Source organism: Pseudonaja textilis, chromosome 3 (assembly GCF_049901715.1).
Source record: "Pseudonaja textilis isolate UNSWEBS1 chromosome 3, rPseTex1.2, whole genome shotgun sequence".
NCBI lineage: Eukaryota > Metazoa > Chordata > Lepidosauria > Squamata > Elapidae > Pseudonaja > Pseudonaja textilis.
In genome coordinates this window covers 42028361-42042930 of record NC_141992.1, presented here as the reverse complement: position 1 = coordinate 42042930, position 14570 = coordinate 42028361, and the positions used below count along the sequence as shown (strand labels likewise).

At 36.0% G+C, this 14570-nt stretch overlaps 1 protein-coding gene across 1 annotated transcript in view; it reads right to left on the bottom strand.

The window, feature by feature from the left end:
• PLXNA2 (plexin A2) overlaps window positions 1–14570 on the bottom strand; it is a 468647-nt gene that overhangs the window by 201646 nt on the left and 252431 nt on the right. The window contains exon 5 of the mRNA XM_087929350.1: window positions 6840–6940. Coding sequence (XP_087785476.1) covers window positions 6840–6940 — 101 coding nt within the window. The remainder of the gene's footprint in view (window positions 1–6839; window positions 6941–14570) is intronic.

Below are 14570 nucleotides of genomic sequence, written 5' to 3'. Positions count from 1 at the left end.
ACTGCTCAATAAAATAAAGGGAACACAAAAATAAGACATCCTAGATCCTAATGAAATATTCTTATTAAATACTTTGTTCATTACATAGTTAAATGTGCTGACAACAAATTCACACAAAAATTATCAATGGAAATTAAATTTAGCAACCCATGGAGGTCTGTATTTGGAGTTACACTCAAAATTAAAGTGGAAAAAAACACTACAGGCTGATCCAACTTTGATGTAATATCCTTAAAACAAGCCAAAATGAAGCTCAGTAGTGTGTGTGGCCTCCACGTGCCTGTATGACCTCCCTACAATGCCTGGGCATGCTCCTGATGAGGTGGCAGATGGTCTCTTGAGGGATCTCCTCCCATACCTGGCCTAAAGCATCCCCCAACTCCTGGACAGTCTGTGGTGCAACATGGCGTTGGTGCATAGAGCGAGATGTCCCAGATCTGATGTCCCAGATGTGCTCAATTAGATTCAGGTCTGGGGAACAGGCGGGCCAGTCCATAGCATCAATGCCTTCGTCTTGCAGGAACTGCTGACACATTCCAGCCACATGAGGTCTAGCATTGTCGTGCATTAGGAGGAACCCAGGGGTAACCGCACCAGCATATGGTCTCACAAGGGGTCTGAGGATCTCATCTCAGTACCTAATGGCAGTCAGGCTAACTCTGGCGAGCACATGGAGGGCTATACGGCCCCCTAAAGAAATGCCACCCCACACCATTACTGACCCACTGCCAAACCAGTCATGCTGGAGGATGTTGCAGGCAGCAGAATGTTCTCCACGGCATCTCCAGACCCTGTCATGTCTGTCACATGTGCTCAGTGTGAACCTGCTTTTCATCTGTGAAGAGCACAGGGTGCCAGTGGCAAATTTGCCAATCTTGGTGTTCTCTGGTAAATGCCAAATGTCCTGCATGGTGTTGGGCTGTAAGCACAACCTCCACCTGTGGACGTTGGGCCCTCATACCACCTTCATGGAGTCTGTTTCCGACCGTTTGAGCAGCCACATGCACATTTGTGGCCCGCTGGAGGTCATGTTGCAGGGCTCTGGCAGTGCTCTTCCTGTCCCTCCTTGCACAAAGGTGGAGGTAGCAGTCCTGATGCTGGGTTGTTGCCCTCCTGCGGCCTTCTCCATGTCTCCTGATATACTGGCCTGTCTCCTGGTAGCACCTCCATCCAACCTTCTTGCCACACCTTGCATTGATGTGCCATCCTGGATGAGCTTGTGTGCCACACTTGTGTGGCTTGTAGACTCTGTCTCATGCTACCACTAGAGTGACAGCACTGACAGCATTCAAAAGTGACCAAACTATCATCCAGAAAGCATGGGAACTGAGAAGTGGTCTGTGGTCACCACCTGCAGAACCACTCCTTTATTGGGGATGTCTTGCTAACTGCCTATGCTTTCCACCTGTTGTCTATTCCATTTGCATAACAGCATGTGAAATTGATTGTCAATCAGTGTTGCTACCTAAGTGGACAGTTTGATTTCACAGAAGTGTGATTGACTTGGAGTTACATTGTGTTGTTTAAGTGTTCCCTTAATTTTTTTTTTTTTGAGCAGTGTATTACATATACATCTATGCCTAGCTATATAAGTATACCCAATGACAATTTCATAGCTATTAGTAAAAAGTGACAATACTTTAGCCAATTTTTTCTTTAATTGAAGCAATAGGACAGCATAAAGGCAGTGTTACCACTGTTATTTCCATAACCATTAAATTTTAAAGACTGGGAATTCTGTTCCTTTTTCTCAGGGCTTAATGTACTATTATCCTACACTTGGACCTATCTAATACCTTTATTTATTCAGTAGGAATTTCTAACCTTACAATTGCATCCTTTTACTTAGTTGCTTCTCTGGTCCTCAGTCTTTATCAATTTGCAGACCTGAAAAAAAGATTACTTGTTGTTGGCTAGTCTGCATTTTTGGAATGCTTATAAAGGTTTGCTAACCATTTTGTAGATATAATAACTTCCAAGTAACTTTGCTCATTCAACCAGTTCATTTGGTTCATTTCATAGCTATTAGTAAAAAGTGACAATACTTTAGCAAATTTTTTTCTTTAATTGAAGCAATAGGGCAGCAGGATGCAATGTGGGCTGTATGGAGATCATAAAACAACAATCTCTAGAGGGCTTATAGTTGTAGGAGCAGAGACATCACCATCTTGCCCAACCATAGTTCAGAACCTTTAAACTAGCATTGGGTTCACATATTTTCTCTCTTAATCACTTTTGGAAATTGCTTTTTAATTGCTTTTAGGATATTAGGAACCTTCAGAAAGGCAAGTTTTATCATACTTGGTGTGTCTCCTTTCATCCTTTCTGAAAGAAGTGTTTAGGTTCTGAAAGAATTATTTTGGAATAAACAGCCAAAGGATGGTTAGAATATTGATTTTGGAGAGTTATAAATTAATTTAAGAGTCAGACAAAGTTGAATTAAGACTTTGAAATTAATTACAAGTATTCTTCTGTGGGTTATTTTGAATTTTATATAAAATATGAAAAACTTGAAATTAATTATAACAAAACTTCTCATGGGAAAATATTGATTAGAGAAAAAACATGATAAGAGGGGATTTTAAAGGATGAACTCTAGAGGGAACCAGGAAGAATAAAATTATAATTAAAGAAGAGACCAAATAATACAGAGTGGAACAAAATGCTCTTGTGAAAGACTTCAAGGATATTTGGAAACAAACCATATAGAAATTTGTCAAAATTGTCTTCTACAATAAAAATGGAACTTAAAGAGATCATAGAAGAGGAACAGACTTCACTGGACAAAACAGTCTAACAATGATTTGAATATGGATATAAAACCAGGCTGCAAGAATGATATGGAATAAGATGTTATTCTATTTCAAGGTTGCTGACATGCACAAAGAAAGTATTTTAGAAGCAGGAATATTCATTGCAGTTTAGTCAGATAACAACAGGCAATATTTAAATATCTAGTAAAGAATGTTCATCTGAAGTGAGTCAAATATAGTCCAAGAAGCAATAGCATAACAGAGAGATGTTTCCAAAAGTCAGATTGCTGAATCAGATAGTCCAAGGGTCAAGAATCACAAATAATAAGTGGGAACACATTCAAGAACTGGTTAGCTAAACGGTTGTCTCCAACAAGGACTGCAAGCACAGGGAGCTAATTAAATCTGTCTGCAACCAGCTGGCTACAATTACTCATGCTCTGCTCATTGTTTCACAAAAAAAGGCATTGAGGAACATTGCTCTGCTTGCTTCTCTAGGTGCCTTAGACCTGGGGCTTGGAAGTTGTGCCTTTTCACCTCACTGCTCTAGTGCACAGGAGATGAAACATAGTTTTAGCTGCAACAACATCAGATTCAAGGTCAGAGTTATACTCTGAACTGGCTCATAACAATTACACTGGATTTATAAATAACACCATCTTATGCCTTAATAATTAAAAGGAATATACACATAACCAGGCAGAAAGATGACTTGGATAATCTGTTTGTTTTGGATTTACAAGTGAGACTTGTTAAAAGTTTTGAAAGAGTTTTGAGAAGCGACAGTGATAAAAGAAATCAAGGGCTTGGACATTAATTAATTTTAATTAATTAAAAGATTGTTAAAAGCAAAAGAATATAAAGTTGGGTTATTTGATCCCATAATACATAAAACATATGTATTATGATATTTAGTAACTTTTTTGATGACTAGGACTGAATGATCAGGGTTTATAGGCATTTATAGATTAAAAAAATTGAGATATGGGTTGTATAATTGATAACTGAGATTTTGTTTTTCACCTATTTCTGAGCCCACATTTAATGAAAAGGATGCAGCCTGCAAAAGCTTGCTGTGCTGTTCTCTCTCTCTCTCTTCCATTTGGTATAGCTAGATTCAGTCTCAGATAAAGCATCTACATTAGTAGACTTGCTGACTGCTCAACAAGAATCTGAACCTTCCCATGACAAACTTCCTCCAGATGAGGTGACAAGAATAGATCACAAAAACTTTATTATTAAAAACCCATTTGCTTCTGACTTAGAAATAGCATTGGGTGATTGGGTGGAAGAGGATAGGCGCCAACCATTTTTCCTTTGCAAAGAGAAATATCTGGCAAACCATAGTTATTCCCTCTCTTCCTCTATTTGAATAACAACCAAAACATAAATACTGCCCAGAAAAAGAATTATTGCACTTTAAACAAATCTGTGAAATTGGTTTAAACTGTGAGTTCTTGGGAGGAGCAACTGCATTAACAGAGATAAATAAATCTGGAGACAATGCTAGTTATAGAAATCACAGGATGAAGAAGATTCTTTAGCAGTCTTCTCATGTGTGCTAGCCACTGTGAGATTGAAAACAAACAGAAGAAAATGAGGAACAAAACTTTTACCCCCTTTGAATTTTAAGGCAAAGGTAATTTATATCATAAACCACTTTTTAGATGTTGGATATTTTGTACATAATGCACCTAATTGCACATTTAGAGTGTCCAGCTCTGGAAATACTCAGAAGGGATCTACAATTTGTGATGGGATACATGAAAAAAGATGGGAGGCTCTTCACTTTGAGGCAAGGTCTGTCCAGATGAAAATGGAATAAAATAAATCATAGAGGATTCCAAGAGTGCAAATATGTTTACAAAAAGAAGCACTGTTCTATATAGTATGAAGAGAAAAAAAACATTGCCTTGGTATATCTCACATCACTCTTGTAGAGATGATTTGGAAAGAGAAAAAATTATATATAGTATATGATCAGGAGTAATACATAATATACAGTATTTATGTCCTTATATTAATGCATTGCACTTATATTGAGGTGCTTCTGGGTAGAAAGGATAAGCTGGTGACATCACCATTGCTTGGGGAATGCCCACTGACAGGAGTTGTAGCAAAGGATGAGAGCTCAACCCATTCCATAGCAACACATGCATGGGGTGGGATTCAACCAGTGTTACAACCGGTTCTGTGAGTGTGTTTTGCACTCCTCTTTATTTCCTGCTTTTTCAACCTCAGCTGTGCGGTGCAAAGCAGCTGAGGTTGAAAAAGCAGGAAATAAAGGACAGCCAAGAGCCTGGGCGGGTAGGCCAAACAGATGACCAGGAGGTAAACAAAGCAAACTAGTTCAGTGTCAGCTACTCTATGAAACTACCGGTTCTACAGAACCTGGCCAAATCAGTAGCATCCCACCCCTGAACACATGGGTCTTGAACATGGGCTTGCTAACCTGCAACCTAGCATCCTAAGCATGCAAGCCACACGCTCTTCCTTATATAATAAATTTCTAATTCTGATCTCTTGGGATTGTTGACTTATATTTACAGAATCTTATCAACATGACTGCTGCAAAATCTCAATAAAATATCAGTTCTAAAAATCTAGTCCTTTCCCTTTGGGGAGGCATTTAAGAAAATGTATATAAGCTATAATGTCTTCATTAATAAGTTTTTGAACTTTTTAAGAGTTACAAAAAAGTAATGTAGGGGGAAAATGTGCTGGGTTTTTCTTTCTGTTGAACTTTTATTAGGTTATTGTGCAAAATAAAATGCTTTGGTCTTTAGTCTTTAAGTTTTTTAGAAATTATTTTTAATGCAAAAAGGAATCTGAGGTGTTAAAAAAAAGCAATCTGTATATTGTTTTATTTTGAGTACAAGGTGGTGATAAAAAGTGACATGAGGAGCAGTATTGCCTTTTTTTTTTTTTAAAGGAGATGGTAATAAACATCCAATGATGAAATACCTTCTGACACATTGCAGCATTGAACTAAACCTGCTTCAGGTGGGGTGTTGATCTAATTAGCTTATATCAGCTTTTGCCCACTATTTCCTTATCCCTCTTCCAACACCTGTTTCAGAGTTCTTTGGCCAGTTGATCTCCTCTGTCTCTACATTTAATAGTGTTGTGGGGGTGGGAGATAAAATTAAATAGAGAAATCCTCTTTCTTTTCTTAAGTGAACTCCTGATCTCTCCCTGTTTTAGATTTTGGAGACTTGTTCTGCTTAAAGAAGCATGGTCATTAAGGCAAAAAAAGAACGGAGCACTTCAATAATTCAGAGGCACATCTTCCTCAGATTCCCTTAAGATCTTGCCTAGAAAACCATTCTCCTTTGTCTTAAGAGACATCCTCAAGCTCAGGAGAGAACACTTAGACTAGCAAGCCTGGGCAATTTCATTGCTTTAAAAGGTTTAAATCAGAGGCTGAGGAATCTAGCATTTCTAAAATTCTAAGGGATATTTAAGCAGTGATTCTATTAAGTTAAAGTTGAAAGGAAATGACTGATGCCAAGAAAGTGTCTTGGCAGGTGTGTATTAGCTTGTTTGCTGGAAAAGAAAAGACAGGAGTACAAAACAAAGTATAAGGAAGGTAGCTGCCATTACAAATTCAGCCTGAGATTGTTTTTTCGAGAGATTGTGATTTCTTCTTGCTTACATTACAATAAAACCCCTCATGAATACATTTACTTTATAGTAAAAATACTGTATGTATGTAATTAATTAGGTATTGGAAATCTACCACTACTTTTATTTAGAAGGCTAAATGATGCTTCACAACTCCAGGCTCATTATAAATAGTATTAGACTAATTCTGCTTAGAGGTTCTTTTAAAATGGTATTATATTTCTCTTGAGCAAAAGATTTGTATATTCATGGTTCCATTTCTGAAGTCAGTTATTTTATCTTTATTATCTTAACTGTGTTTATATTTCTTTCACATTTGTTGAAGTCCAACGACACAGCTAAAAAAAATTCTAAAGGAATTGAAAGGATTTTATTAAATAATAACAGAGGATGCATGTGGTATGAATTAAAAGGTATTGGGTTGATCTTGTGATAACCATCTTTTGTTGATGCTGAACTTACATGTGATGCAGAACACACCAGCCACAATGAGGGTCTCCTGAACTCAGACATTCACCACATGTTGTATACTGTTCACAAGATTCAACTGGAATCTGGGACACCTAGACAGAGACAAAAATAATAACAATAAGAAAGGAAATTTAAGGCAATTGCACTTACATTGTTTCCACAATACATTAAAAAAGCAAGCCTAGCTCTGCTAACTCTTTCATATAAAATAACTCATCAATGTTAATATAAGTTTCATAGAGTCTCAAAGATAAATAATTTGCCCCATTTCCCTCTTCTTTTACTGAAATGACAGGAAAAGTGGCACATACAAAGGCAAATGAGATATAACAATGACTCATTAAGTATGGTTATCTGTTCAGAAGTCAGCTTGGAAAATCAATGGTTCCCTCTTCATATATCTCCCCTACTCTCTGGAAGGAATGCCACCACCAAAATGCAATTCTTTGATAAGGAGTTTATTGATATCACAGGTTAATCTGAATGTAATTTTTATCCAACAGCTATGTTCACACATGCTATGTGAAACTTAGCACAATGTATGAAATTAATGTTTGAAACAAGATTCAGACGATGTATTAGATCCCTATTAGAAGGACACAAACACAATTGAAAGATATACGTGTATATAAGTGTGCCTTAACTCTAAAGGGGAAGAGATTCCTAAGAGGAGTGGTTGTCAGGAGAAAAAAACATCCCCCACTGGGCTAGCTGTAGAGAACTGCTTGTTGTATAGCCTAGTATGAACTGCATTAGTCAATTCTCTTCTTAATTCATGCTCAGATCATTCTACATATTGTTACGGATTTTTCTTTTTCAAAAGTATTAGCATCCTTTAAAGCAGGACTGTCAAACTCACGTTGTCACGGCGGCGTTACATGACACAGCAAACTTTTTTCCCTTCACTAAACCGGGTGCGGGCATGGCCAGTACGTGATGCATCTGGCCCACTGGCTACAAGTTTGACAGCCCTGCTTTAAACAATGTGCTTGATCAATGAAGCTCTCCTGAGCTGCTGAGCTGAAATGAAACAAATGTTCAGCAAAAATGTACACTCCCCCCCAACATTAGTGAAATCAAACCAGATGCAATGCAAGAGTGTTAAAACCAGGTAACCACAATGAAATCCCATGAAATGTTGATGGCCTGTGCCAATCACATAATAACTAAAGATTTCTCCCTTTAACTTGTTTTAGAGATGCACCACTTTTCAATAGTGATTTATGTCAAAAGTGGTTCAAAATAAATTAAACTTAAATATTAATCATGTTTTTAAAACTGTACAAAACCTAACAACAAATTAGAATAAAGAAAAAGCATCCATTTAATAAAGAAGAACAATACTGCAATGGTAAAATCAAGACTGAATGTGAATTCAAGCAAAATCACTTGGTTTTAAACAAACCAAGCCTTCCTAACTTCACTGCTAACACTTCTCTTGTTGCATTTCAAAGAGCTCTCATAGTTTGGCACAGATACAAAATAGTCTTGGAGATGCAGCTGAAAGTTCTCTTTTCTCCAAAGGAGGCTGATAATGGCAAGAGGAAAATGGTGAGCAGTGGCAAAAATGCCAAATTCTTATCCTAAGAAATAGCTTCTGCATGCACTATGCAAATAGCACAATCAAGTTTATACTAAATATATTGTTGTTGTTTTTTTTAAAAAATCTGTTTCTTAAGAATTAGCAGCAGAATGTAGCATTGAAACAAGACTCTAGAATGACAATCAATATATCATATTTTACTTGTATATTCACTTATCAAGATAATTCCAACCTGCATGATTGTGCAATACTCTATTATGACTGAGAATAGAGTGATTTGTTGAAAGCCACAATATGAATCAATATGAAAGGATAATAAAAGAACTCCTAAACTCTATGATATTCTCCATTTGTTGAATATATTAACCCTCTGACATTCATATCCCGATATGAAGCAATAGTCACAGTACTGAAATTTAACAAGATTCAAATTCAACACCATACTATGAACTGAATATTCACAATTCTGGCTGAAAGCAGGATTATGGAACAGCAAGTCTAAAAAAAGATACTCCAGAGAATGTGGAACATATTAGGAGGCAGTTGAAATTCACATCAGTACACAGATGAACAATAATAGACTCTGCAGAAGTATATGACATTTTACTTCTTATATCCCATAGTGCTACTTATAAACATGTAATAAACTTGTGCAGGATGATAGCTGAACAGAATTCCCTATTGCAGCCAGATGCAAAAAACATATCTAGATGACTCCCTTGACTTCACAGGTGATATACACAATGAGAAACATACACATAACGGCTTATGAATACTTGGCCTATTAATAACTCTAAAAGGAGGGCAGTTTCAGAGCAATCCATAGTTTTAAAGCTATTATGTAGTGTGTTGTTTCTTGGCAGAAAGAAATATAAACATAGGACAGATGTAATAAAAAGGGAAGTTAAAATGAAGAGAATGGAAAATGGGAAGTGAAAACTTCCCATTACAGTTACAAATTAATGATTCCATCTTACTGCCTGTTGTTACTTTGAGCAATTATGGGGTAATCTAGCAAGGCCGGAGAACAAGGTACAGCCTGCATTGACAGATGGCCCAGCAGTCCAAGCTGAACACATCAAGGATCAATTCTTGGCTTATGCAAGGGGAACCTGTTTGTTAGCGACTCAAGCAATACTTCTCCTGGCTGAGTTTCAGATTAAAAAGCTCTAACAAATGCCCAACCTCATGAATTATCAGAAAGCAGGGTGGGACTGAAGATGACAAGGTATTTGACACCATCTGGAGGAAAATTATACTATGCCATCTCATTCTTAGGAAAACCTCATTCCATGATTTCAGAAACTAGATTGATAAAGGTCCCAGTATTCCGGGAAGTTGTAGGATCTGAAAATGCAACCAGAATGGATCATAAGAATGAAAAGCTGAAATGACTTATTTGTAAAATAGTTGAGATTTTCAAATTCAATAAAAGAGCAACGAGGGGTGCAGGAAGAGACTTGATAGAGTTGCCAATTTATTGCAAGATGCAATGATGACTACCAACTGGCATGGTCTTAAAAGGTAATTAAATTCATATAGGAGCATATTATTAATGTTTATTATTAACAATACCTGAAGCTGCCAGCAGGAACCTCTAATAAAACCTGATGGAAAACAATAATAGTAGTAAACAGTAGTAATACTTTATTGTATTTTTAATTTGCCTAAGAATTAAAAATTCATAGGCAGAGCATACAGTTAATTAACACAAAATAAAAAATATAAAGCATCAAGTAGCATAAAATAATATAAACATATAAAAGCTATTATCTGATATAATATAAGCGCTTTACATTAAAGATTTAACTTACTGTACATTTTTACAATTCACTGTATGCTTTTATGTAATTCTTTTTGTTCTATTTAGCAGATGACCATGTAACAGTCATGTATTATTATTGTCATGTTCAACAACAAAAACATTGTCTGAAGCTTTACAAATAATTAAAACACATGTTCATTTCCAAATCTTCTAAAAAAATAATAATGAAGTTTTATAGGTGGTGGTATCTCAGGCAGATTCCCCCTAATGACAGTTTTTTTAAAAAAAATCAAAATATACCAAATAAGGATAGAATAATTGAGTAAGCTGGTACAAGCAAGAAGGTACAGACAATGGCAAGAAAATGTATTTTTTAGTCTAAGATAATTTTTGGGCTTAATTGAGAGGGTAAATTGATGAATATCTATTGCTATTCAGTGACAACCATCTTCTCTAAGAAGAGCATTCCAGAAGATGAATAATATTGGAAGACAACTATTTATCTTCTGTTCTTGTTGTGAACTTCCCATAAGCATCTAGTCTATCACTGTGGAAACAGGATGCTGGACTAAATAATTCCAGTTTGTTCAGCATAATATCAAAGACTGCCCCTATTCATTTTTTGCCTTTGGCACTATCTCAGCCATGCAATTGGAAAGGAGGTAGGAAACTAAAGCCTTTTTTTTCCATGCCCCTTTGCAGAGTTTACAGGATCCATTAAAACAATAATAAACAGGAAAAAAAATCATATGCATCAGGAACCAAGAGAGGTGGAATTGTGTAGATAGATTTGGGTGCATATCAATCATAATGTCAGGGATAGCATCCCCCGCCATCAAGAGTCACATTTCTGTCAGGGAGTAATCTATTGAGGCCTGTATGATATGAAGGACTCAAGCAAATAGTTAATAGGTTGGCCATTCTTTTCTGTCAGCCTTTTCTTCTTTCTCATTTTCTTTGTGATACCCACTTTTCTCTTCCTTAAGGAGCATTCTGTGAGAAACCATCAGAAACCTGAGCTATCTATTGTCGTAGGACTTCTGAAATTAAACCAAGGAATGCAGAAATCAGACCATCCACTCGGCATAATATGCAGTGTTTTTGGCCAATTTGATTAGGAAGCCATGGATACCTATATATCTAGATTAAAATAACTGGGAAACAAGAGTATATATTTGAGAAATGAAAATATGGACGTATATTTCAATAATGAAGAGTTAAAACAATGAAATATTGTTTTAGAGATATAACTTACACACTATTTTTTACTGTTTGGTTAGAAAAAGCCTCAGGATAGAAACAATTCAGATTTCATTTTCACACTGTTTTTTATTTCACACCTTTTTATTTTAGCAGTTAAAATACATGTATGCAATGGCATGAATATTCCTATATTTGTTAGAATTATGGATCCTATTTGTTTCTGGAATCTACCTTCTTCTGTCTTCCTGATACTGCTTGCTTGCATATGTACCAATCAAGTCATCTGCACTTCCGAGCAGTCACATAGACATTTTGCTTATGATCATCTTTCCCCTGGTCTAATCACCTCTATAATTGAGTCCATCAATTTTTCTGCTGGTTGTCTTCTTCTCTTTCAGCATTAGAGCCTTCTCAGTGGTGGGATTCAAATAATTTAACAACTGGTCCTCTCCCTAATGATTTCTTCCAACAATCAGTTCACCAAACTGCTCAGAAAATTAACAACCGGTTCTCCTGAAGTGGGGCAAGCTGGCTGAATCTCACCACTGAGCCTTCTCCAGAGAACTAGTCTCACATAATGTGTCTGAAGTAGGACAATTTGAGTCTAGTCCTTTGTGTCTTGAGTGAGAATTCTGGTTTAATTTATTGATGATCTACTGATTTGTTTTCTTGGTGTCCATGGCATTCTCAGTCTTCTCCAACACCAAAGTTTTAAAAATGTCAAAAACCTTCCATTTGCTTCTTCAAAGCCCATTTCCAGATATATTGAATTAATTTCAAGCTAATTATTTTGCTTCTAGGTGTATTTACCTTATGCCTTCATAATCTTCTTGATGCTCAATTGTTTCTTTCATATTATATAATTTATTATGTCAGGGTCTGATCCTGAAAGGAGTCTAGTTAATAATTGTATAAAATTAATAAACAAGCAAGCAAGTTCTTATTTTAATACTGGAAAGGTAGAACAACTTCCCTACTCTTTTACCACCAATTTTGAAGTGAGATACATTCACAACAAATGTGGATCTATATGCAATATGCAACACAACCCTATCAGATTGTAAGATAAATTTGAAGCTATTATAAATTCTCTATTTCTTATCTTTAATTATTAAATATTTTATTTTCATTATTGCAATTATGTTACTTCTACTGCTGAGTTTATTCCCAGAGGTAAATGCAAATATATCTAGTTTGGGAGTTAAGTTATTAAGTATATGTTTTCCCTAGAATCTAATGTAGGAAGTTGTTAAAATATCTGAAACATGCAAGGCAAAAATGAAGTTCTCGAGGGGAGAATATATATTCAGTTACATTGCAATAGCAAAATTTGTGTTTGTTTTCTTCAGGCACTATATATACAGCCATAATAAAGACGAGATGAGGGAAGAGAAGAAAGAACTAAAAGAGAAAGGAGTTCCCTGGGGCTAAAATGAAAGTGAAGGGGAAAATGTTACTCCTTCCCCCCCACCACAAAAGGGGTTTCATGTTCCAAACGATTGGAGAGAAACATCAGATTCCTGCTCCAGTTTTCCTACATGTATAAATGCTGCCTGCTGTATCTATTACATTCAGCAATCAGCTCACTTTTACTGTGCCATCCAAATGTAGTTCTTATGCTGAGCTAAGAATCCAGTCTCTTCATTCTCCATTTCCTCCCCTGAATCTTGTGAGTGATGTCGGCAACTGGCTGGGAATTAAAACAACTGACTGCATTACATTTGCTCAGTCCGTCAAAACACTGCCCTGCTCCCAGCAGCTGGAGAGTCAGAAGCTGAAAGAAGTCAGTGTATCTTGGAACAAAGGCTACTTTCATGCCAAATACTTTTGATACAGTGAGAACTCAGTTCCTCTCTACATTTGAAACCAATAAGGCCCTTCTTTCTCTTATTTCCTGGGCCCTACTTAACAGATTTTTCCAGGGGAGAGGAGAAGAGAAAGAAAATGAGTATAAAATCAATGGGTATGAAGTCAGAAGTAAGCAAGTGATAACATCCTAAGAGACCTGCTGTGCCAAATTTGAATGAAATATAATGTTAAATCTTTTTTCTAAGAGAAGCAATGCTCTTGTTTGATCTGTGCCAAAATGTGTGGCTGCTAATAAGGATATGCCAGGGCTTCCAAGGCTAATTCAAGGTGATGTTTTTGAGCTTTCAAGACCTTCATGGCATGGGACAAGGTTATTTGAGGAACTGCCTCTTTTTGATTACATCTGCCTGCCCCATCAGATCTGGCAAGAGATATGTAACACAGGTCTCATCTGTCAGCGAAGTATATTTGGGGAGCCTGAGGAGATGAGCCTTCTCTTTCTTATGGAACAATCTCATCCCCACTACACACATCTGAATTAAGATTAGGTCTATCCTTATTACTATTCTGGAATTCCCTCAAGATTTCCAGAATATCACTTGTTTAAAAATGGATTTAGCTTCTGTTTTTGAGTTTGGTGAAAAAGACATCATGAAACAGACAATAATATTAGCTTCTTCAAATTACATTTATTCCATATTTTGCAGGGTAAATTGTGGGAAATAATAGCATGATCTATAAACCATTTTTTTGGTATTACTAAAATGTTAGCAGTTATCATTGGCATGTTCCAGTTGTGCTGTTCAGTATTTTTTGGGAAGTACATTTCCTGCTTTGTTGACTTTCTACATCCATTGTTTACTATAAGTATGTAGTGGAGGAACATGTGCAGTAAAATTATTGAAATATCTCTACCTCAATATAACTTTTATTTTGTTTTGTTTTTTGTAATTCCTTTACTTATTTAAATAATATTTCATCATATATTAAAAACTTCTATAATTGTCTCTTGCATAATATTTTACTTGATCCTGAAGTCAGTGTTGCCAGGTTTTAATTAAACTTTTCTATTCCCAGAAATCTTGACTTATTTTTAAAAATGAACAGTATAATTTTTCTATCTTGACAAACTGGTAACTCTGTATTTTCATTCTCCAAAGATATCTACTTACAAGTGTATATTTTATATAACATCTGAAACTATAAACTCACAAACAATTATCTGGCCAAATAATGGTTTAAAAACTGAATTTGAACATTTTGTTATTGAAATGAATTTGTGGAAATTCAGTATTTTATAATCCATGAAAAACTATATGTTGCTTCCTATTAATTGACTGAAGATTTGTACAAAAATACATTTTAGCATGTTTTCTTAGAGTTGCTTTATCTCCTAAGTCCA